This window comes from Stegostoma tigrinum, chromosome 38 (genome assembly GCF_030684315.1).
Source record: "Stegostoma tigrinum isolate sSteTig4 chromosome 38, sSteTig4.hap1, whole genome shotgun sequence".
NCBI classification, from domain to species: Eukaryota; Metazoa; Chordata; class Chondrichthyes; order Orectolobiformes; family Stegostomatidae; genus Stegostoma; species Stegostoma tigrinum.
The window spans coordinates 25,720,390-25,745,806 of record NC_081391.1 but is presented as its reverse complement, the minus strand read 5'-3'; the positions used below and the strand labels follow the sequence as shown (position 1 = coordinate 25,745,806).

Below are 25,417 nucleotides of genomic sequence, written 5' to 3'. Positions count from 1 at the left end.
GTAAGTGGGAGTCTTCACATATGTTTGCTGCCCTTTCTTTCCATGTGGTAGAGAGTTGTGGGTTTTGGAAAATGCTGTCAAAGGTGCCTTGGTGCGATACTGCTATGTATCCTGTAGATGGTACACACTTGTTGCCATTGTATGTCAGCACTGGGGCAATGAATGTTTAAGTTGGTGGCTAGGCTGCTGATCAAACAGAAAGCATTCTCATTATGTGTTGTCAAGTTTCTTGTAGGAGCTGCATGCATACAGTTAAGTAGAAAGTATTCCATCACATTCTTGATTTGTGTCTTGTAGATGGTGGACAGGTTTTATGGAGTCAAGTGATGAAATACTCACTTCAGAATTCTGGTCTTCTCATGTAGCCACAATATTTATATGTCTGGTCCAATTCAGTTCTAGTTAATAGTAACCTCCAGAATGTTAATGCTAGGGGATTCAGTGATGGTATTACCGTTGGGGAGAAGATTGAAATGTCTCTCAGGGTTTGAGTGAAGATTTGTATCTCGGGTGCTGGTTGTAGATGTTGGTATGTTCACTGAGCTGGGACATTTGATAGCAGACGTTTTATCCCCTTATTCGGTGACATCCTCAGTGCTGTGGAGCCTCCTGTGAAGCACTGTTATCTTGTGCCGATTTGAATTTATATGGCCTGGTTTTTACTGCATCGGGTAGGTGCCGATTCCGGCTGTGCGTTGTAATAATGGATATATCGGATCTAATTCAATGTGTTTGTTGATGGAGTTTGAGGATGAATGTCAAGCCACCAAGAATTCTCTAGCTGTCGTCCGTTTGGCTTGTCCTAGGATAGTAGTGCTGTCCCAATTGAAAGTGTGGTTTTTTTTCCTCATCTGTGTGTATTGAAACCAAGGGCATCTGGTCGTGTGAGAGATAATGGGAACTGCAGATGCTGGAGAATTCCAAGATAATAAAATGTGAGGCTGGATGAACACAGCAGGCCAAGCAGCATCTCAGGTGCTCCTGAGATGCTGCTTGGCCTGCTGTGTTCATCCAGCCTCACATTTTATTATTTTAGCATCTGGTCGTGTTGTTTAATTGCTAGCTGGTGTTCATGGATGGGGTTGCTAGTTAACTGCCTTTGTCCCACGTAGTGTTTTGTGCAGTCTCCGCATGATATCCTATAAACTACATTCACCCTGTCCATAGTATCTATTGGGTATTTAATCCTGGTCAGTTGCTGTCTTAGTATGCCTGCTGGTTTGTGTGCTGTCATGATTCCTAAAGGTCTGGGTAGTCTGGTTGTCAATTCTGAGGTGTTTTTTATATATGGTATGGTGGTTATTGTTTCATGTTTTAGTGGTTATTGTTTCATGTTTTAGTGTGTCCTGGTTGTATTGTCTGTTGGCTAGGCATCTGTGTATGAAGCTGTGGGGGTATCCATTCCTAGTAAAGACCTTGTACACCAGCTAGCAATTAAACAACACGACCAGATGCTCTTGGTTTCAGTACACACAGACGAGAAATACCGCTCTTTGAACTGGGACAATACTACCATCAGACAAGCCAAACAGAAGACAAGCAGAGAGTTCTTGGAGGCTTGGAATTCATCCATGGACTCCATCAACAAATACGTTGAGTTAGATCCAATATACCGACCATTACAACGCACAGCTGGAATCGGCACCTACCGGATGCAGTAAAAACCAGACCATATAAATTTAAATCGGCACAAGCTAACAGCGTTTCATAGGAGGCTCCACAGCACTGAGGATGTCACCGAGTAAGGGGACAAAACGTCTGCCAGCAAACGTTCCAGCTTGGTGAACACACCAACATCTGAAATATCTCAGGTAGGACGTGGCCATTCTCCAGCACGTGCATGGTATGAATGTTGTGTGCTATTTTTCAGCCCAAGCTTGAAAGACGTCCACATCTTGCTGTATTTGAACATGGACTGCTTCAGTATCTGAACAACATCTAATGAAAAGTAGTAGAGGGAAGGTCAATGATACAGTAGCTGAAGATGGTTGGTTTGAGAACCTGTTGCGAGGAACGCTGTGAGGATATCTTGAAACTGATATAATTGACATCTAATGACCACAACAATCTTTCATTGCGCTATATATCACACCAACCAGCAGAGAGATTCCCCTAATTCCTTCATTGCATAGTTGGTCAAATGCTGCCCTGTTTCAGGGGTAGTCATGGTTACTTCTTACCCCTGTCAGTTCCAACTTTTATCTGGGGAGGAAAATTGTTTTCACACTTTATATACGATGTATTATTGGTAAATTTAGCAGCTATTTTAGGCACAGTAAGCAAGATTCCAACAAAAATGGCAGAGTCAGGTGACAAGCTGGTCGAGTTAAACAGTCTCCTTTAAATGTGACATATACTTAATTTTATAGCATTGCCTTCTTAGTTTGCTTCCAAAACATAAAGTTGTCATTATGTTAGACCGCATGTTACTAATGAAAAATAAAATTAAAAGCTGAAAAGGAGAACACAATAATGGGACAAACTGCTAGGCACATCACAAAAGGGGTTCCTTTGTTAGACTGTAGTAGAGATTCACGCTCCTGAGGAGAGTATTAATCACTTGACCTTTGTCAGAAATGGTGAACTGTGACACAACAGAGCAGCCCCTCACCATTCTGTGTTCTCTTGGACACATTGTCTTCATGTGTATCAGAGGCTGCTGAGTTGTGCTAAGGTGCTCCATCTGCAGCTTTTGAGGCCTCACTCACTGCTCTGCAGCCTCTGGGTGACAGATCTAGTTGTTTTGGGGAATTAGAATCGAATTGGAAATGGATTTAATAAACAGGTAAAGTTAATGACTGAATAATCTTTCAAAAGTAGTAAAATTAATTTACGGTTCATATCGAAGCATTGATCTGGTTATATTTTCTCTCATAGCTTCACCGTCAAAGAGGAGAATAAAATGTAAAGTTTGAAACAACTTTTTGAACCTATTTGAAACTTTTTCAATAAATACTGCCTCTTAAAGTCAGTGTACGTAGATTAGAAAGGAATCTGACATTATAGAACTAGTTTTTGTTACCTTAAATCCAGCTTATTTAAATTTCTAACTCAACTCAAGGAGGCATATTTTGAGGTGAGTGTTGAATGTCTTTATTAAAATAAATGAGATGCTGACATCATTGAAACAGTACCACAGAAATATTTTTGAATGTGTTAATGCATTTGCTAAAAATAGCACACAGGAAATTATTGGCATTCAAACAAAAATACAAATAAGGAAACTTCTAAGTAGTCATGCCAGTACGAAATTGTTATCCCAGGAACCCCCACGGTTAGACCCGTTTCATCTGATTTTTTTGTTCAGCTTTAAAGTCTTGATGCACTGCCTTTGCATACTTCCTTTTTCGTGAAAGGGCCTTGGATCAGTCTATTGTAAGCATTGATTTGAATACAAGGGCTACAGGTTTAATGTCATTCTTTCCTCCAGTGGTTTAACTTTGTTGTGTTGTGTTCTGTTCTGTCTGCAGAGGTTGCGAGACCAAATAAAGACATGGGTGGCCTCCAACGAAATCAAAGACAAGAGGCAGCTACAAGAAAACCGAAAACTAATTGAAACGGTAATGTACCATTGGTGCACTTTACAGTGCCTGATTGCTCAATCGTATTGTTTGGAGTACCTTCTGTTCTGTACCACACTTACATCATACATTCTGCGTAATAGCATGTGCTTACTCCACTACAGGTGATCAGGGCTTTTTCTGGCAGATCTTCCTGTTGCTTTACTCTGACTCTGTGTTTGCATCAAACAGCAAGGTGTAGATTGGAGCATAGCGTCAACCAGAAAATTTGTCAATTTCTCTCTGCTGTTGTTTGTGCTGGACTTTGTCATTTTTTCCTTGCATTTTGGCTGTTGCATAAAAATATCTTCCGTTTAGTCCCATCAGCTATTCTGATATTGGGTCATTTTGTGCCATTGCTTCATTATCTTTTACTGAACTGTACTTCATTCCTATTCCCTACTGTAGCATTTAACACAATTCACTTTTGAGTGTTGCTGTGTCAAGACTCATTTTCTTGAAGTTTTTTGACATGCATTCATCAGGACAATTGCAAACGTACCAATAAAGGGGGAAACCAACATTTACGCTTATTGAGAGGAGAGTGCTGATTGGTTGAGAAATTGCAATGGAGAATGTAGAACTTAAAACAATTCAGTCAGCATCTTCTCTCAATTCAGCATAAATGTTGGTCTTCCACTTTTTGTAAGTCAAAAAACCTCAACAAAGTGTGTCATGTTTCAGCAATATTCAAGTTCTGTCAGACCAAAAATGTTTTTAATAGCCCACGCTGTTCAAAACCCTACTTCCTGCCTGATCTCAGGAGATTCTCACAGATTTGTCCCTGCATTTTCATATGAAGTATAGTGAAAGGGATGCATTAGTTCATATCATTGTCAGTTTAAGTCACAAACGGAAACCGAAACTGGGAGACTATGGTTTTGTTGTAGATCTCACTAAAACCGTGAGAGATAAAGAACAGAAATGTGTGGGAAGAAGATCAAAAACGCCTGGATGCTGAGTACTAACTGCAGTGATGCATGTGAAAAACATGGTCACATGCTGAATTTTGATAGCCTTAACTAGGGGAATTCTTTAATTTTTGCATGTAATTTAATGCTTGCTTTTTATTGAAGGAACCGATGAGTTTAATATGTTACTGCAATGATAACATATGTATCTGTGTCCAGGTTTTTGGTTCCACTGCAGGCTCAACCTAAGTTTCCTATAATATCCAGAGGTTTAAATTTTGAGTGTGGGGTGTCATCCTGACACTCTAACCCCTTGTCCCCACCTATTGAGAATTTGTTTGGTCATTTTATGCTAAGGGAAGATAAATAAGCCTTGGAAAGCAGTCCAGAGAAGTTTAACTAGGTTGATCCCTGGATATGGAGGGATCTTCTTACAAGAAGAGGTTGTGTGTAAATTGGCCTGTACTCATTTGAGTTTAGAAGAATGAAAGGCGACCTTATTAAAATATATACAATTCTTAGGACGCTTGATAGAATAGATGCAGAGAGATTGTTTGCTGTTTTGGGAGAGTATAGGCCCAAAGAGCATAATCTCAGAGTAAGGGGTCACTCTCAGATTTTTTAATCAGTAAGGAAATCAAGGATTGTAGCGTAAAATTGGGAAAGTGGAGTTGAGGATTATTGAATCAACTGTGATCTCATTGAATGGCAGAGCAGACTGAGTGGGTTGACTGGCCTACTTCTGCTCCTACTTCTTATGGTCTTGTCCTAAGTTGCTTTGTGATTATTGAGTGAAAGGAGGAAAACTCACCACCTCATTGCAAGTATAACCCCATCAGCCAGTCACCAAAGAGCCTGTGGCTTGATTTGGCCAGCTGATATGTGGCAGTGAGTGTAAAGAATGAAGAGTGTGGTTTCTAAATCTCAATATATGGTTTAAGTATTTAAATCTTCTCTATAAAGCAAATGGAAAGGTTCAAGATAGTGGAAAGAGAAACGAAGACCAAAGCCTATTCTAAAGAAGGGCTGGGATCAGCAACGAAGGTGGATCCCGCACAGAAGGAAAAGGAAGAAATCTGTCAGTGGCTGACGGTGAGTGATGCCAGTGTAGTCCAGATGCTTTTCAGTGGGCCATTGCTGATAAAGCTCAGGCCAGCTCAACAAGTCCACTGTTGCTCCCAGTACCCACACATTGTAAGCGAAAAGAAAAAGTAATGTGGTGAGGTATGAAGCCCTACTTTGCTGGGAGCACTACTAGGTTCTTTCTCTGCTTTTTCTTTATTTGCATCGTTTTGTTAAATTTTGGTGGGGGGTGGGGTGGATTGCTTGTTTTATTTTCTCTTTTTTTTTGCATTTTGATGTTATTTATCCTTGGTTTTCTTGTATTTTTTTTCTCCTGCAAGTTTCTTCGGCCTCATTGCTACCTCCTACTTTCCCTGGGATGCCTTACCAAGTTTTACCAAGTTTTGCACTACATAAATATAAGTTGTTTTTATGCACAGGCCTGATGCCAGTAGTGCCAGAACACACTCAGTTCTGAGGCAGTTTTGTTGCTTCTGTCATTCAAGATGTCTTCACCTGCAGTCTTAGTCAGTGGAATCACTGTCCCCTTGTCTTTCCACAAGTGCAGCTGCAGAGGGCAGTAACCAATAAAAAACGTGCATGGAGGAGGGTGTAATGAACTAACCATCAGTCAGAGTCCACAAGGGATGTTAGGTGGATTTAGCTGACTCACAGTTAAATGGTCTGTGTCATTATTATGTTATCATCCTTATTATGTTGCCTTCTAATTAGCTGGAATTATTAAAACATACAGATCAATGGAAATATTGGATTAAAAAGACAGACTCCACAAATCTGGAATTGAAGAGGATAGCCTGAGAGTTGATAAACTGAATTTCACTGATTTCATGACTAGTTGGTATGTTGGGACGTGGGGTTTGTCCTTTGCCTACGAAACTTTACAGTTATAGTTATTTTAATCAACCTGTTCACACACACTATAGCATATATCGGGCAGGTGGGGCTTGAACCCAGATCTAATGGCCCTGATGTAAGGTCACTACTTCTGCACTACAAGACACATCTATGTTGTAGCTACAGATAATTGTAAACAACCTGTTCAGATATGTAATGACACCCCGAGAAAAGGTAGGACTTGAATCTGGATCTTTTGGCTCAGAGAGAGGGACGTCACCACTGCAAGAGTACCAAAAAAAGCAATCACAACGGGATCCAAACTTGTAATATTCTGATAACATCACAATCCACCCCAAAGTCAAATGCATTAGGCCATTGGACCATCAGATTTAATGGCAGAGGCAGCAAATGCTTTGTTTTGTGGCTAATGAGCAGTAGCAGAGGATGATTTGAACCCATTGAGCTCTGGATTATGGACTCGGCATGTTTTCGCTGCACCACTCTGCTAAAATTAACTAGCTGGTTTGGACATGTAATGACACAACCCAGGCAGGTGGCACATGAACTTGGATCTACTGGTCTAGAAATAGGGTGATATTTTCTAATTAACTTGATCAGAGATGTTATGACACACCACTGGAGCAGGTGGGATTTGAACCTGGGCCTCCTGGCTCCAAGGTGGAGACCACTGCGCTGCAAGACCCATCTGAGTTGCGATTATCTCCCTACTGACTTGACAGCTAAATGGCAGATTAGTGTATGACCTGCTTGTCTTGCTGTCTAATAAGGCCTTTTGATGAGCAGCCCTGTAAGTAAATTATGTAAAATATTGACTTTTGGAGAGGGATTCTAATTAATTGTGCAAACCTATTTTTTCAAGATCTGTCTTTCATTTCAGAATACGATAGACACATTAAATATGCAGGTGAGTCAGTTCAGCTAATTTTATTTTGAATCTCTTTTAAACACAGTTAATTTGTTTTTGAACCCTAAGCAATGTAATTCAAATATTTAAAGATAATCATGTTTTTGTTCCCAGGTTGACCTCTTTGAAAGTGAAATGGAAACTTTGTCTGCAGTGACAAGGAAAAAGAAAGGTGAAAAAGAGGTAGGAATTAAATAAATACTTGAGTACTCGGCCCACCATTACTGAGAGACCCTGAGTGTTATTGCATGCTCCTGCAGTACCTTGTGCAAAGATACCACCTGTAATTATGTTGAATGCAACATCAGGCTTTCTGCATATTCATTTTGTGACTGCGATTTTCTTTACCTTGTTAACTGTAGTTTTCTTCACATGTCAACTGTGGCCATGTTGTTAATTATGGCAATTTCCAGTTTATTTAGCAAGTCACAGTTGTCACAAGAATGAATTGTTAACGTGTCTCAGTTTTTTCCGATTAAACATTGGAGAGACTTGAAGTCATCATCTTCAGTCTCTGCCACAATTCTGTCACCTTTCTGATCATTCTGAGCAACTGAACCAGTTGTTTGCAATCTTGGCACCATATTCAACCTGCAGTTGAGCTCCTAACTTCCTTCTGTTTCTTACTAAGATTGAACATCTTCACTGCTTTCAGTCCTTAAATGCCTCGTTTTTAAAATTCTTAACGTTGCTTCTATAGCCTTCCATACTTGACCCTGCCTATTTCTGAATTCATTTCCAACCCAACAACCTTGCCTCTCCTGGGCCCAACTCAAGCTCTTATGAACCTTTCATTCTCGTAGGTTTTATCTTCTCGACATCTGTCCTTATAAACTCCCTTGCCTCCCATCTGTCACTCCCTATAAGGCTGTCTTCTTTAATGAACCTGTCATCAATTCCTCCTAATAGTTCCTTATCTATTTCATAAAATCAGAACTAAAGGGGACTTGCAGCCTGTTGTGTCCGTACCAGCTCTCTGTAAAAATCAGCCCAGCTAGTCCCATTGTCCTTCCGTGTAATTTTGGAATTTTAGTCTCTTCTTGAACGCCAACAGTGTCCGTTTTTGTCAGATTGTGCCTCTGGAGCATTGACAAATGTTTTTCTATGCTAACAGTTCTATATAAATGCAATCATTGAAGATTTTAGTAAAAGAAATTGCCTAAATCTTTGTTAAAAGAACCTTAAAATTTTCTTCACAAGAATTGTTTACCTCAGTACTTTTAATAAATGTGTTTTCAAACAGCTTTTAGGTCAGCACTGTGATTGCTGTACATACTATTTGATTTGTCATATCCAGTTTAAAAGGTGCATCGTGGCTTTTCTGCATGGCAGCCAAGCAACAGAGGATTGTTTGCAGAGGTGTGTATGACCTCACCCAGGGATTCATGTCAGAAACTCCCTGTGAAGCAGAAATATGTCATGGATTTTAGGCTGTGTCAGCTTGGCACAGATCGAGGCACCCTGACCTTCAAGCCAAGCACATAATCCAGGCTAGCACTAAACTGCAGTACCATGGAGTGCTGGAGTGTCAACTGGGCATTATCCTGGATGAGACATTGAACTGAGTCAGCACTTTCTTACTCAGGTAGATATCCAACATTCTACAGTAATTTTTGAAGAAGAACAGATATTTGTTCCAGTGACCTGACCAGAATCCATCCTTCAACTAATAACTCCAAAACAGATTAACCGACCATTTGCCACGCTGCTGTTTAAGGGACCTGACTTTGTATAATTTATCCACTACTCCTGCCTATAAAACCACAGTAACAGCACTCTGAAAGCAATTGCCTGAGAGGACGAGAAAAGTGAAAAAACACGTTGTTGTGATAAGAATCATAACCATGGACTATTTATATTTTGATAGCCTATCTTATTTCAGAGATTGTGTGTAAACATCCACTAATCTTGGAAATAATAATGTGGTCTTTTTCAAGTCTGATTTTCTACATCTGAACTGATTGCTTAGCCCTTTATTAAACCCATGGAAATCTTTCTGCAGAAACAAGACAGGTTAGAAGAATTGAAGCAACACATCGAGAGGCACAGGTATCACATTAAAATGCTGGAAACTCTGCTGCGCATGTTAGACAACAGCACAATAGAAGTGGACCAGATTAAGAAGATCAAAGATGATGTTGAATACTATGTTGATTCCTCTCAGGACCCGGACTTTAAAGAAAATGAATTTTTATACGATGATCTTGATCTTGAGGAGATAGGTAAGAGTATTCTCATTTTGCTGCATGCCAGGTGGCTCTCCTGCAACCAATGGCAGAGCTACTCTAAGCTGACCAATGGGAGTCAAGTTTTACTGGCTAAGTCAGAGGTGTGTGTACCCTGTGCCTCTATTTAGAAGAAGACCTACAGCTTGAGGAGTTTCTACCTGTTCAGTTTGGGCTTGTCTGAGTTGGAGATTCCTCCCTCAGATTTCTTTTTTGGTTCAAAAGATTTGGTGTGTCTTATGCTCTTTGTGCCATGTAAAACAGTCAAGAAATACTCGGTGGAGCTGGTAACAAACGGTTTAGAATGCATAACGAAGGGTAATCGGTGAGCTCGAAGGCTCGTATTTAATTGTAGAAGCTGTAAACCTACTGATTATAGTGTCTAAAGTTGGTTACTGCTGTAGGCTGGCAGTTCATTGCGTTGCAAGGTGAATTCAAATAGATCACTATTTTAGTAAAAGTAATATTGATGTGATAGTCGTTCCCATGAATGATAGTGCAGGTGGAGCAAAGAGCAGAGTAATAGAAAGCCTAAGAATTCATAGATCTAGCAAGTAGACACAAAGAGAGCGCAAGATGTTCTGTTGGAAAATTTGGTAAATTCCATTCAGACTAAAGGAACAGGCATGATACAAATAATGTATTCATTACTGAGTAAGGTAATTTGAATGGAGTGGTTGACTGGATAGCATACTAATGGGAATCAGTCATTTTGTAATTAGCAAATGTTTACTAATAACATGGTTAGCAAATGGTTGGCAGCGGTTTGGGATAATTCTCAGAAATTAAATGCAAAGAGTTAAGCACAAGAGCTATCTGAAAAAGAGTGATAAACAAAAGTTGTGATTTTAGCAGAAGCTTCTAAACTACCAAAGCCTGAGCACAATGTATGATGTAACAAGATTCTGGATTGGCTAGTTTGTCTTGGGAAAAAGTTTAAGTGCAGACTGTGGTTGGCTGGTGTGTCACTGACAAACCAGCCATTTTTATTCACTGCAGCTGAGTCCTGCTAGCCAATCAGGGACACAATTAAATTAACTAGTTTGGCTTAGAATACCTAAATTGGTGTAGGGTTTAGAGGAAGTTTCAGGTGATACCTAAAGGGTGTGTGGAGAGTTAGGCCAGTAGGCTTGTTAACACTGCTGAGTAAAGAGGGACTTGCTCCTTTCTACTATGTCTCAGTAAGATTACTGTGCTCTGTGGATATATAAGAGCCTGAACAATTACATTCTGATTGTAATGGATTTCATTCCATTTTTCCAGCACAAACCTCAATAATGGCAACATCACCAGCAAGCAATAGTAACAGCAATGTGGAAGATGAACTTTTTAACCAATGTAACAGCACTCCCACCTCTACAACCTCAAGTTCTCCTGTCCCGCTCAGTCCAGCCAATCAGTCTGTGGTGAGTAATTATGTTTTCCAATAAATGTGGACATAGAAACAGAAGATCAGATCACTCTCACTGACATCTGCCTCACTCAGTCTGGAAAGAGAATACTGCCCATTTAGGAAGTGGCTGTGAAGGCTGACCAGGACTTTATATTGATCAATGCACTGCATCATCAGATCCCTCCTCTAATTCAGTGGACCATAGTTGGGTAAACTTACTGTTGCATTTTAGCTGATAGTGAGTGATGCTATAGTACCAATGAAGTAATCAGCCTCACTTAATTGTTCTGTGTAAAGTGCTGGTTAGACATTGATTTTCAATATAATGGTATATGCTCCAATTACTTCATTTTAATTTAGAATTGAGCCACTACACTTGGAGCAAGATTTTCTCTAGCACACCTCCTAGATGACGTTTGCTGGGCTGCCCTACAGGCAGCAATGTGCTGCAAGGACATCACCTAAATAGGGTACCCTGTGTTGAACATTGGGTGTTTTGCCGTTTGATTGGGTCTGTCACTGGTAAGTCTGCTTTTCTCTACTCATGGCCTTTGGCCAACATTGGAATGTCTTGGAAATTTGGCCCACTGATTTTTTTTTTCTTTTGAACCTCATTATGCCCCTACCCACCATTTCAGAGATGTCTTACTCTGGATGCAATCTAGGTGGAACTTGAGTTTCTTGCTCCTGTGTAGCTTTGTCCTGTATGAAGGGAGTACGTTAATCCATGGAATCATTGCAGTATTGAAATTTTTACCAGTGCTTTCAGTGCTAATTTTGAAATGCTTCATCTTCACAGGAAAATCACGAGGATGAACGGAAGCGGAGTAGGTCAGACAGCGAAATGAGCTTGGTCAGTTTGCTTTTCAAGGAAGTAAATTTCACATTTGTTATAGAGAATGCATGTCATCAAACCAAGTTCCATCTTGTATAGCAAGCGTATTAACTGCGATTGCAGGGACAAGAAAAATGGTTATAGATTGAATTAATTTGTATTCATTCATGGGATGAGGGCATCAATGGGATGTGCAAAAAAAATGCTGACCTAGCTAGAGGGCAGTTAAGAATCAACCACATTACTGTCATACACCCTCTAGACCAGGAAGAATAGCAGCTTCCTTCCCTAAAGGATATTAGTGAACTAGATGGGTTTCTCTGATATTTGTTTCAGACTTGTAATTGTGATTTTTTTTTTTAAGAAAATCAAATGACCATCTGCTGTAGCAGGATTTAAACTCGGGTCTCTAGAACATTACCTGGGTCTCTAAATTAGCAATTCAACAATAGTACCACTAGGTCATCTCCTCCCTATATATCAATTGTAGCCCGCACTGTGTATTACAGTATGATGGGGTTGGAGCTTAAAATTGAGAGAGTCTTGTTACAACTTTACAGGATGTGGGTGAGGCTGCATCTGGTGTACTGTGCAGTTTTGATCCCCACTTCTAAGAAAGGATGCACTAGTATTGGTGGTAGTTCAGAAGAGATTCCTAGGGATATATTGTTCTCGTGAAGACCAGTTAAAACACGTTACACCTTTATTCATTGTAGTTTTCAAGGAAGAAATGTGATCAAAATTGAAATGTGCAAAAGTCTAGGGTTCTTGACAAGATAAATGTTGAGACAATACAGTATGGATGTGGAGGACCACAGCAGACAGGCAGCATCAGAGGAGCAGGAAAGTTGACATATGGGTAGGGACCCTTCTTCAGACCCAAAAGTCAACTTGCATGCTTCTCTGCTGCCTGGCCGTCTGTATTCCTCCCAGTTCCATATATTTTGCCTCAGACTGCAGATGGTGGAGTCAATCTCCAAGGTAAATGTTGAGATGTTTCTGCTTGTGGCGAAGTCTCAAGCTATAGGGCGTAATTAGTCAACAAGGGGAAATCTTGGCTAAAAGTGAGATGCAAAGGGGTTTCTCGAGACTCACGAAAGTCTGGAATTCTCTACCCTAGAGAGTTTGAGAGGTTAGAGGGAGTAGGTAGATCTTTAAAATATCGGAGTTGAGGGCCGTGAGAGTTGAGACCCTAAGTGGGACCTTTTCCAGTCACTATTTATTGTCTTCAAAGTTCAGGTCGGGGGTGAACAAATCTTTGCCTGTAGTAGTACCTTAAGTGCTACTGGGAGATATAGGCCACAAATCCAAGAGCATTGTGTGTGTATTTTTTTCTGTTGCTTTGTCCTGAAAAAACATTCAGTTTGCATTTTCTAATAAAAGTGAAGTACTGGAATATTGAACACTTGAAAGAAAACAGGGAGAAACTAACAGGTCTGTCTCTACCTGTGGAGTTACTGTTAGTTACTGTTTCAAGTGTAATATGCCTCATTTCATCTCCAAAGTGTCATACTGGACTTGAAATGTTTATATCTTGCTTCTCTCTCCACAGATGCTTCCAGACCTGAGTTTCTCCAGCACTTTCTATTTTTATTTCATTTTCCATTTTGTATCCTTCAGGCAGCAGGTTAATGTTCAGAATTTGCTCTCTTAGCATTTTAGATCTGAATGCTCCTCCTGTTGTGCTCTACTGGATGCATACTGAAATGCCCCCTACTCTGAGGGACTGCAATGATCGTTGAGCCTTGCTATATCTGTCTTGTATCATTCCTTAGATAACAAAACATGAACTTCACCATTTCCCAGTTTCTAATTATGGAATTAAGTGTGCCTTAAAAATGTTGTGGATGCTGTGAGTCCAAAATAAAAACACAGGAGGAAGAAAGATCTGTGGTTGGCTTAAGATTTCTTGTCTTTTAATCACCACTTGCCTTGAATTTACACTTCTCCATTTTCTTTCCATCCTCAGTCTCCTGCAAAGGTTCTTGGCAGCAAGACTCACCATGGTAACAATCTCCCTCCATCCATTTCTATTTCCCAGAGTGCGCAGGGGTTGAACAGCACAAAAACGCCGACCCTGCCCTCGAATGGATCCAGCAATGGGGGAAACAAACTGCTTCAATCTAGCAAGACCTATTCTCTGTAAGTGCAGACGCTTTGTCTTGTCCTACTGTTGACCTTTAGGAATTGATGCTATTTTTAACACCTTTTTAGTGCTATAAAAAGTCTCATTGTTTACTATGGCCATTTTAAGTAAGAGAGGACAGCACGTAAGCATCATACTTCTAACGCCCACTGGAGAATTTACCCATTCATTGAATTAAAGAAGCGAACGGTGTACTTGTAAGTTTTTGAGCCCAGCTTCAGTCAGTCGATAGCATTTTTTGCATTAGAGTCAGAAGGTTAAATTCAAACCTCTGGAGTTTCTGTCCAAAATCATAGGTTGACATTCCAGCGCAGTAGTGAAGGAGCCCTGTTCTTTCTGTTTTCTTTATTGTGGAGATTTAAACTGAGACCACATCTAATCTGATCAATGAGTTGTTCAAAGATCTTGTACATTTATTTGGAGTGTTTTTACAATATTCTGTTTAACTTTTCTTCAAACGATGTGTTCAAAATTGGATAAGCACCCTCACCTCTCTGCTATTTATATGTAAAGGAGCTGCTGTATTTAGTTAACTGGATTTCCAAGCATTTTGCTAAGTGTGAAGCTCTTTTGGAGATGAAGCCTGAAGGATGATATATCTGACTGTACAGGATTTCCTTAGTATGTATGCACTGGATTGGCAGCTTCAGTTGCAAAGTGAATCCTGAAGTGTGGCTCGCAATCGCTGATATCTGTTTATTTTCTGGTACTTGGGTTCTGAATCTGGTCCAGACAAATTATTGAAGTATTTCCCTCTCACTGTGATCATCTTAAGTGGTGAGTATTGGTGAAACTGTTCACCATGCAACACCAATCCTGTTTATCCCAATAAACAGAAATGCAAATTTCAAGCAACAGCAATATCAATGATGTGTGAAGGGGCACTGATTAGTTGGCAAGTCAAGTCTGAAAGGCAATGTTGCTATAGAGAGAGCAGTGGAAAACTGTAGACTTCCTAAGCTGGGTATTCAGGAAAAAAAAGGCACAAGGCTGTGGAGATTGGATCTCTGGATATAAATTTTTATTTCTAGCAGGTGCACATGAGCCCTGTTGTAATTTCTGAAATGTGTTTAAGCATTTGACTCAGTTCCTTGTAGAAATTAGCCCCCTGTATGGTCTTGGCCAGGAGTTTCAATATAACTGGGTCTACAGTGTTGAATGTGCAGTTATTCAGCACTAAATGACAGCTTCAGTGATTTTTTTTTTGTTTTAAGATGTCTAAGGTGGAATAAGTTTTCATTGAGGATGGCCAATCAATTTATTTTCAGTTGGATTTGTACAGATCAGTGTTTGCAGAAACCTTCCCAGCCCACCTCCCTCCAGTGAATTAATTGTGCAGAGACCAGAGAAAGGAAGGTTTTGTGTAGTGTGCTATTTGTCCTCTGAGATGGCTGGATGTCCCTGTTGATCTAAGAGATGAGTATAGAATAGCTATTTGGTGTTGTGTTCCAGATTCCTTATTTGGACATAAGGCCCATTTGCATTGATTTTCTTTAAGATTGTTCCAGTTCTGCTCCCAAATGATCCAGGTTTGTTCCTGTATGACCTTATTCTGACATCCTTTCTTCCAGGCCCAAACCTGTGGCCTCCCTTTTGTATGAAAAGTTTTAATTGCAGTAATTTGTCACTGAAAATTATAGTTTGGTTCCAATCAGGAAGAAAATGGTGAGTGCCTCCTGGCCAAAAGGAGGTAAATATTTGGAATTTAACAATATTGCAGTGTAATTGTAAGGTTCTTGAAACTTGAGATTCAATCTGAGGCCTGATGCTGAAATTTGAAGCTTGAGGCTGCTTCATCATTGCTTAAAACATGAAATTATTTACATTTCTTCTTGTGTTTTGGAAAGAGACTTGTTTGCCCCAGAGTAGGAGTGTTGAGCTGTGAGCAAACACTGACAAAATCTTGTGCTTGCAGTCAAGGTAAAGATGTCTAACCTTTAAAATTAGGACTAGGTGGTTCAGGGAAGTATCAAAGCATGTCTCTCAAAAGATAATTAAATCTGGAAAGTTCTGTTGTTAAGATTAGGTGTGGTTGGGAAAGGGGTTTAATTGAAAACTCAGATTTGAGATTTTTAATAATTTTAGAATATTAAGGGTTGCAGATATGGATTTTCTTAATTCTCTCTCAAGATGTGGGTGTGGCTGCTGGCTAGGCAGCATTTATTGCCCATCCCTAATTGCCCAGAGGACAGTTAAGAGTCTGGAGCCATGTAGGCCAGACCAGTTATAGTCAGCAGAAGAACATTAGTGAGCCAGCTGGTTTTGTGACAAGCAATGATTCCATGGCCATCATTAATGCCACCAGGCTATTACCTCCCCAATCTTAGATGGAGGCAAGCCATGATCTCATTGAACATGACACAAGTACGAGGAGATGAATGATCATCTGTTCCTGTAGAAGGTGATGAGTCAGGCAAACTTCAAGAAGTAGACCTGCCTGGAAGCATGTTTTTAAGAAAGCAATTTGAAGCCAAAATTCAGTACCTGTGGCACTGGTGCAAAGTAGACTAGGTAGGTGGCATTAGGGAATCAGTAGCCTGCTTGAACAATAGATTGAGGCTCCCTCCTTTTGATTAATCCAGTAATTTGAGTGAACAGCTTATCATTAATGTTTCTTCTGCTTTGCAGGACACAAGGAACAAATTCGGTTTCTGCCTATGCAGCAGCTGTGGCAGCAGGAACCACCACAATCAATACCACCAGCTCATTCCAGTCAAGGCCTGCCAATGCTGTGCCCATTCCCACCAGCAAGCAGCAAAACGGAACTGCAAGTATGTGCCTGATGTCACTGCACTTGTTTAATGTGATAAGTATCCCTTTTCAATGTTTTTCTGGCCTTGATGGTGTAAAATTGAATAGCACCATCCATTGCATTAACCTTCCCCTCCTAGATCCAATCTTGTCTGATAGGCTAAAAGCCTCTTGTGATGAGTCCCACATCAAATCCATTTATGATGGTCTCAAGCCACAACACAGCTGACCCTAATTGACACAGTTGGGGAGGTAATGAGTTTTCAGACTGGTTCAGAGAAGAGTTTTCTTCTGAAATTTGGGCTGACATATGTTATTGGAGCATGTTGATCCTATAAGGTCTTTGTAGTATTTCCTGAATACATACTACTTAGGATGTAACTGATCCTCCACCTATTGTCTGGGGTGATGCTTAGATTGAATTCCGTCTCTTTTGATTTCAGGTTATAGTGCAGTGGTTGCTGAGAACAGTGTGGAACATCAGAACAACTACAGTCTTCCTTCCAGTACAAACAGCCAGCCAACTGGCTCAACACCCATACAGAATAATGTGTGAGTACTGCTGTCCAAGCTTGTTCTTCTGTACTTTGCATCAGCCCTGTGGTGAGCAGACTGTTTCATTAATTTCTCTAATACTGTTCTCACCATCTTCCTCACAACATCCTGATTGAATACTGCTAGGTCTTTCAGAACCTGACCAAAGAAGTGGTTTTTCCGTAGTTTGATATTAATGAGCTTGAGGATCAGAAACCCCTGTGTGGTTCAATCCACCCGAGTTGTGAAATCAAATCTATCACAACTTGTGCCTAAAATTTAATAATAACCTGAAAGCTCTTATAGTTGCCTCTCTGGGTCTTCATGGAACCCAGTTTGCACCTGGATGACTGACTGATTATTTCTAAACTGGCCTTGTAACCTGCTCCGTTGTTAGGGTGGGATTTGTATTTGGAGAGCAAACTTTCAAAAGCTTTGAGTTTGTGGCAGCCTCTGCAAATGAGACATACAATTGTCTGATGTACTTGGCTAAATGAGGTGATTAGTTGATGTAGATTAGAATGAATACGACATCTTCATGCGCTGCCACAAAAGTTTTTTTTGATCTAATTTATTAATGATAGCTTTAACTGTGTGTCATTGCAGAAAAGAGCCAGTCAGCGTATCTGTGGCCAGCACAACGAACATCATCCCTGTGCTTGCTGCCAGCCAGGTCAACACTCAAGCCTCAAACTTCTCTGATCTTAAACCAACACCAGCCCTGATGAATGGCCCCTTACCTTTCGTCTCCCAGGATTTAAAGGTAAGTACAAAATGGGAGGAGATGGGCCAGGTGAAGACATTCCACAATACTATATTTTTTCTTTCAAAAGCTGCATAGTTAAGGAGATGTGTGCTGTTTTCCTGACTGCCTTCAGTGGAACCCTGTGTTTGTTGCTATACCTCGGTGTCCTTGTGGGATAACATTCTCGTCAGCTGCTCATTGTGGTTATCAATGTGTGAAAATGGCAGCCATCACCCCAGGCAGCATTCCATCTAAGCTGTGCCCCTGTGTCTGCATACAGCAATCTGTGAGCCACCCCCATTCACGGCTTTGATTTCCATGCTGTGTGTGGACCTTGGAGGTCTGCACGAAGGAGAAGATAGCTGGAACGCTGGTCTTGAATTCAATGGAGTTCAATCAGCCTTGTGACATGCTTTATTTGGCAATCTAATGCTGATTTTTACTTTTTACCCCATAACAAATAGGAGCAAAGGTAGGTGATTTAACCCATTAAGCTTGCTCCACAATCAATAAGACTGTGGCTCATCTGAATATGGTCTCAACCTTATAAGACAATTCCTTCAATCTAGGAATCAGCCTATTGAACCTTTCCTGAACTGCTTCCAAAGCAGGTGTATCCCTCCCTAAATAAGGAGACCAGAATTGTAGTACAATCTTGCCAGTGCCACATGCAACTGTGTTAAGACTTTCTACTTTTTATAATGTATTGACTCTTGCAATAAAAGCCAATGTTCTGTTTCCTATCCCAATTAGTTCCTGGACCAGCACGCTAACCTATTTTTGTGTTCTTCCTGGTCAAGGGTACCCACTCTCTCTGCTGCAGCATTCTGCCGTGCATCTCCGTTTAAATATTCTGTTTTCTAGTCTTCCTGCCAAGTGGACAAGCATGAAATTTTTTTCATGTTTGTCATTTCTTGCTAGCTCATTTTATCTGATCCTTTTGACTCTTCACATCCTCCTCACACTTGACTTTCCTATTTACCTTTGTTTCAAGTTTAACTACAATACAGAGATAGTAGGAACTGCAGATGCTGGGGAATCCGAGATAACAACATGTGGAGCAGGATGAACGCAGCAGGCCAAGCAGCATCTCAGACGCAGGAAAGCTGACGTTTCGGGCCGAGACCCTCCTTCAGAAATATTTCTGAAGAAAGGTCTTGGCCCGAAACGTCAGCTTTCCTGCGTCTGAGATGCTGCTTGGCCTGCTGCGTTCATCCCGCTCCACACGTTGTTATCTCGAATTCTCCAGCATCTGCAATTCCCATTATCTCTGCTTTCAGTTAATGTGTGGTCAATCACACTGTTAATATCAATCCTTATGGCTAAGAGGTGTTGGCTCTTAATTGGCTGTGCGCATATATAGGGACCACCTGTAAATCTGAGGATGGTGATGGGGAAGGAACTGGAAGACTGAATCAATGAAGGTGTCTAGGCTTCTTGTTTTCGTGACTGCTTGGATTTGAATCCATACTTTTGGGCAAGATTCAAACCTGTATTTCTGTTACTATAGATCACAGGACTCAGACTGTCATCATAGAAAGCTCTCATTTGGATTCGAACGAATGTGTGAAGTTCTTTTTCTGAAAGTTCTTGGAAAATCAGTAATGTTTAGAACATCAAAAATGTGTAAAAAGGATGGGAGATAAGGTGCCATGTTATGTCTTGTATGTGCTTGGCCTAATTCCATATCAAATTTTCAGCAATTTTCTGATCCCTTGGGGTGAACTTGAATCAGAAGGAAGTGCCTAGAAGATGTATGCTCATGTATGTTGCCTACAGGCCAATGAAGTTGTGGTCATCAGTTCGGCAGAGAGCTGTTGTGTGGCCTTCTAGATAGGCCTTGCAAGGAGGAAAATGTCTGAAGCCCTTCAGATCTTTTGTCTAGAAGTGAAGTTTCTGTTTACTACTTTTGTCTTAAATCTTCAATTGCATGAATAGTTGAACTTTTCCATCTAAAAAAACCAATGTGCAACAGATGATATAACCTGTTATGTATCTTGTGTAATCCGGTTCAACATGAGAAGAAACAAAAGGAAAAATTAAATGCCTGTAGTCACTAAAGGGACGATTTTTACACCTAAAGGTTGTTCTTTTTCCCGTTAACTTGCATCAAATACAATTTTTTTTTTCTTTGCGGTTTTATTATATTTATTTGTATTTCCTCTGAAACGGGTATTTTCAATGTCAAAAAGATAACCAGAGTTTGCAATATCTCATCTTCCCATCTCAGGCGAGCTTGACTTGCTTTCTAAATGTTCACGGCAGTAAAAATGTGAATAGTAAGTCTCCCACCAACCTGCCTCATAGTACTTTAACATCAAGAACGTTTGCACAGTTTAGCGCTCAATTCATTCCCACAAATTTTGATAGTGTTTCATATCATTTATTCATATTCAGTAGTTTTTGCCATTTAATCTATAAATGTTTGAAAGTATTATGACAGATCTTAAATTTTTCGAATACAGTTTGATAAATAATGCAGATTTAGAATGTCTAACTTGATGTGCTTTTTTACAAGGTAATTTCTCTTGCATGCTGTAGTTGCTGAAAATTCTGCACTGACCGTGTATGTGGTTTCAGAGTCTAAGACTTGTGCAGTTTACGTTTTTGACGTTATTACTACCCATCATTGCTAGTTCATGTCCCTAGACTAGTAATCCAGAGGCCAGACCAATGTTTTGGCACATGGGTTCAAATCCAATGGCAGCTGGTAGAATTTAAAATTAATAAATCTGGAATTTAAAGACACAGATCGTAAAACTACCATAAATTGTCATTTGAAAAACCGTTTGGTTCTCTCCTTCCTTTGGGGGAGGATCTGCTGTGCTTGGTTGTCTGGCCTATGTGACTCAGACCCACAACACTGGTTGTCTTTTGATCGCCTTCTGAAATGGCCTCAAGCCGCACAGCTCAAGGTCAGTTAGGGATGGACAGTGAATGCTGGCCCTACAACCAATGCCCATAGCTGCAAGTGTTCTTTATTTTTTCAGATGTTCTGTGAACAGAATCTACAGCTTTTATTTGGATATCATCAGGATGACTTGGTTTCAGACCTCCTTATAATCTTTTATCCCAGCACGGACAGAGCTGAACTGACTGCCCTTGACATCAAAGAGCCTTAGTAAAATCGATGGAAATTGGGCAACGGCTACAACCAGCCATCTTAGTTTTAGGATTTTGCTACAGGACTTCATCTTCATCACTTACCTCCTTCCCTCCATCAAAAGGTCAGAAATGGAGATGTTCGATATTTTGCACCGATCTCTGAGAAACTGAAGCATTCCACATCCATATGTAGTGAGTCAGAAGTACGTGACACTAGGTTATAGTCCAACAGGTTTATTTGAAATCACAAGCTTTCAGAGCCCTGTTCCTTCGTCAGGTGAAGGAGCCTGTTGGACCATAATCTGGTGACATGTAACTTCTGACTTTGTCCACCCTAGTCCAATGCTGCGACCTCCCCATATGAATTAGGATCTTACCACTGATCAGCACTAGCTTGAATTTTGTAAAGTAATTCATGCCACTCAGTGATAGGAAATGACCATCTCTAGCCAGAATGTATGGCTGAACAGATTAGAGGCAGGTAATTCTGCAGTGAGTAACTCCACCTGTGATATGGATTGGGTTCAGAAGAGATCAACAAGGATGTTGCCAGGACTGGCCAGTTTGAGTACAGGAATTTAGGGGTTGAGGGATGATCTTAATGAGGGGCATAGATAAGGTGAATGGCAAAGGCCTTTTCCCTAATGTGGAAGAGATCATATTTTTTAATAGGGGCCATATTTTTAAGGTGAGAGAAGGAAGATTTAAAAGGAACCCAAGGGGCATCTTTGCCACACGGTGGTTCGTGTGTGGAGCGAACTGCCAGAGGAGGTGGTAGATGCAGGTATTGTAACGACGTTTAAAAGACGTCTGGACAGGTTCATGAAAAGGAAAGAGCCAGAGTTATATGGGCCAAAAGCAGACAAGTGGGACTAGTTTAGTTCGGGAAACTTGTCAGCATGGATTAGTTGGACTGAAAGATCTGTTTCTGTGCTGTATGACTCTATCTAAAAGACACAAAGCCAGGAAAGTAATAGAATACAGTCTGCTGGACGAGTGCAGTTCCAACTACACTCAACTCGACACCACTCGGCACAAATTGACCCCCTTGATCAGCACTGCATCCACCACTGGCATGTAATGACTCATTGTGTGCTATATTCCTGATGTGTTACAGCATCTGTTGAAGTTTCCTTCAACAAGTCTTTTCCAAACCTGTGACTTCTGCCACTGAGAAAGGCAAGGGCAGCAGATAAGTTGGAGCACTTGCCTGTCAAGTTTCCCTCCAAGTCTCAAACTTTGTCGGAATTACAGTGTCATGCCTTTACTGTTTCTGCATCAAAATTACGGCACTCCCTTTCTAACACCACTGGGTTTAGCTACATCGCAGTATACTAAAACAGCCAAAATGGAAAGAGACCATACCACCTGTCACGACTGTGCAGGCCCTCTGAAGGAAGTGCTCGAGTGAGTCTGCTTTCGCCACACTTGGGTGGTGCATTCAGGTCCAAACTAGTGACTGCATGGAAAGGTTTTTTCCTCATTGTCATTGCTTCTTTTGCCAGTTCCCTTTAAATTCGTGTCCTCTGATTCTCCATGAAGACTAGCTGTTTTTCTTCCATCTACTTTATCCAGTCCCACAGGATTTGAAAGATTGCTCTCAAATCTCCTAACCACCTCTTCTAGAAGAGACCAATTCCCAGCTTTTTCAATGGGCACATTCACGTGACCGTCACGTGGACTGCAGTGGTTCGAGAAGGAAAATGGTAGGTAGAAATTTCAAATTTGACATGAGCAACAAGTACTATTCATAAATGCTATCAACAATGCTCCCATCCCAAGAATCATTCAGAACTCCATGCAAATACATATAGAAGCATTGAATTATCTAATCTGTTAATTGCATATCAACACTAACCCTTTAAAAATGCTAGAAATAAGCCAACAAGCCTGCTTTGGACAATAAAAATGGCTGATGAAACTGGCGGCATCTCTGGACAGAAAGCAGAGTTAATGTTATAAGTCCAATGACCCTTCGTTAGAACAGTGATCTTAGGTGGCTGGCTCTAAAAAATTTTAATACCTTGTATCTCGGATTGATTTGTAGTACAAATAATCATCCAATAAAGATTATTAGGTGTTGCCAACATTGACAGGCCTAATAAGAGGGGTTTGATTTTGAGGGGTGTACGTGAGGACTTGCCTACAACATATAAAAGTTGATTTTTACCATATTGTCTGTAAAATTCTTCAAGCAGCATTTCCAGAATGCCATACAGTTAGCATTGTGACTACAAGTGTAAATCTCAGCTGCAGAAATTAAACTTGTCCATATGGTTGTATTGAACGAACATTACCCAGAAAGTCAGGTTTTGTTTTGTAGTCAATATTGCAAACTAAATGACTTTGGTAATGGCTTAACATACCGATGACTAACTTTGTAATAAGCTTTGGGTTTCTGCAGTTTTTTTTATCTAAACTAGTCAATGAAGCAGTCCAGTACTTCATGATGGTTGCTAAGTGTTGCAGCGTCGCTTAAATTCCACATCAGAAGCCCCTCCTTTAATGTTTTCGTCGCCTATATGTTGAGTGCCATTTCTACCTTGACATATTGGTTTTTTTGTTTTTTCCATAACCTCTCAAGGAAATTTCCATTTTTGTTTCTGGACTGTCAAAGATACTTTTTTTCTTCTCTGATCTGTCTGAAGTTCTGATCAAGGATTTAGCATCCTGTGGTCATTGTATTTTTTTTGATGTAATCCTCAAACTGAAGGTCATCTTGAGCAGGATCAAGTTACCACTTGAATGTGGTTTTATAAGTTCAGCCTCACTCTTTTGAGGAGGCTGTACATGAAAAGACCTGGCAGCGGTTTTTGTTTGAAAGGGTAAGGACTGTTGATTAGAATGTTAGGGTGTGTTAGGTCATAATCTGTGCATCTACAAGGGTTGTATTTTAAAGATAAACTCCAGATCATGCCCAACTCGCAACTAATTCAGTGTGGGCTCTCTCCCAGTGACCAGCTTGTTGCAGCATCTTACTCATCCAAATGGTTTGTTTTTTGCTTTTATGAGGAAACTTGTACTTGTTGTGAATAAGCAAGTTTTTAACTTGGCCCCTTTTTCCACCTCTCAACCACTGCCCAATTTACTACTTAGTGCTGGTTCTGATCTTGCTTGCTTCATTCTTTGTTCTCCTTTCTGGGTGCTCCACTAGGCAGCACTGTTCCTTTTCAGGGATCCATAATAGGACTAGTGCAAAGTCTAGGTTGGTGCTGCAGCATTGTGCTGAGAGGATTCTGCACTGTTGGAAGTGCTGTCTTTCAGATAGTAATTGGGCATAAAAGATTCGGTGTCCTTGTTCAAAACTCTTTCCTAAAGCGGTACCCGAAGGATCAGATTGATCTTAATTGCTATTAGCAGAGTGATACTGTGTGCAGAAAATCACTTTAAAACCACTCCAGACTGTTCATTGTGAGGCAATTCAAAAATGTTTTAAGTTTTTAACCTTCTGTCCATTTTAACCTGTACTTAATTTCTGCTCATACAGCAGGCTCCAGAGACACTCAGCTCTTTAAAAAGCATGGCAGAACGAGCAGCTGTGAGTGCAGGATTGGAAGAACAGGTTCAGTCTTTGCATTTGAATGAGAGAGGTGAGCAGTTGCCTACTAGCTATTCTCTAAAGGGTATGGGAAAGGAGCAGCATGTTTAATGTCATTCTTATTAGCTCTGGTCATGTGCCCATGGGCAGTTGGGTCAAATTAACACACCACGTGCCTGTAGTTGAGGATAGGGAGAGTTAGCTGGCTGGGGCAGAGGGTTGGTGAGTTAACGGAAACTGGGAGGGCCGGCTGAGTGAGTTGACTGCAGAGGCAGTACACAATAATTATCTAAAATAAAACAAGAACTGTGGCTGGTAGAAATCCGGAAGCAAAATAAAGATTGCTGGAGAAACTCAGAATTACTGACAGCATCTGTGGCAAGACAAAGTGTTAACATTTCGAGCTCAGTGAGTGATTCATCTTCAGACCCAGACTTGAAACGTTAACCCTGTTTGTCCCACCACAGATGTTGCTAGACTGGCTGAGGTTCTCAGCAATTTTTGTTTACACAATAATCATCCTCTCTTTTGAGTTGAGCCATTGACACAATGAAAAATATTGGTTTCCGAAAGGTAAAGTCGCTGGCTGTATGTTAAACTAGATCTGAATGGAGCCCAATCTGTCCGTAATCCACAAGAAAGCAAATATGTGAGTGGCCTGTATGTCTAACTGAGGAGGGGGTGGGGGGGGAGCTGAGAAATTTCTGAACACCTCTGTCATGTTCAGACCAATGTTTAATTATTCTAGCATGCAGCCCATTAATCCTGCTACCCTGATGCTGCATGGCCAGTTCTTTTTGTTTTTAAAAACTAACATTTGCTCTTTACT

General features: G+C 40.6%; 1 protein-coding gene across 8 annotated transcripts in view; it reads left to right on the top strand.

Moving 5' to 3' along the window:
* Positions 1-25,417, top strand: part of LOC125447138 (CCR4-NOT transcription complex subunit 3-like) — a 77,683-nt gene that overhangs the window by 34,312 nt on the left and 17,954 nt on the right. For 6 of the 8 annotated variants that reach the window (XM_048521282.1, XM_059640485.1, XM_048521283.1 and 3 more), the window contains 12 exons: positions 3,471-3,560; positions 5,435-5,563; positions 7,272-7,316; positions 7,431-7,499; positions 9,319-9,538; positions 10,805-10,947; positions 11,734-11,787; positions 13,739-13,911; positions 16,544-16,686; positions 17,110-17,218; positions 17,807-17,963; positions 24,538-24,640. In XM_048521282.1, coding sequence (XP_048377239.1) covers positions 3,471-3,560; positions 5,435-5,563; positions 7,272-7,316; positions 7,431-7,499; positions 9,319-9,538; positions 10,805-10,947; positions 11,734-11,787; positions 13,739-13,911; positions 16,544-16,686; positions 17,110-17,218; positions 17,807-17,963; positions 24,538-24,640 — 1,435 coding nt within the window. The remainder of the gene's footprint in view (positions 1-3,470; positions 3,561-5,434; positions 5,564-7,271; positions 7,317-7,430; positions 7,500-9,318; positions 9,539-10,804; positions 10,948-11,733; positions 11,788-13,738; positions 13,912-16,543; positions 16,687-17,109; positions 17,219-17,806; positions 17,964-24,537; positions 24,641-25,417) is intronic. The other 2 variants (XM_048521288.1, XM_048521289.1) reach the window with 2 other exon arrangements.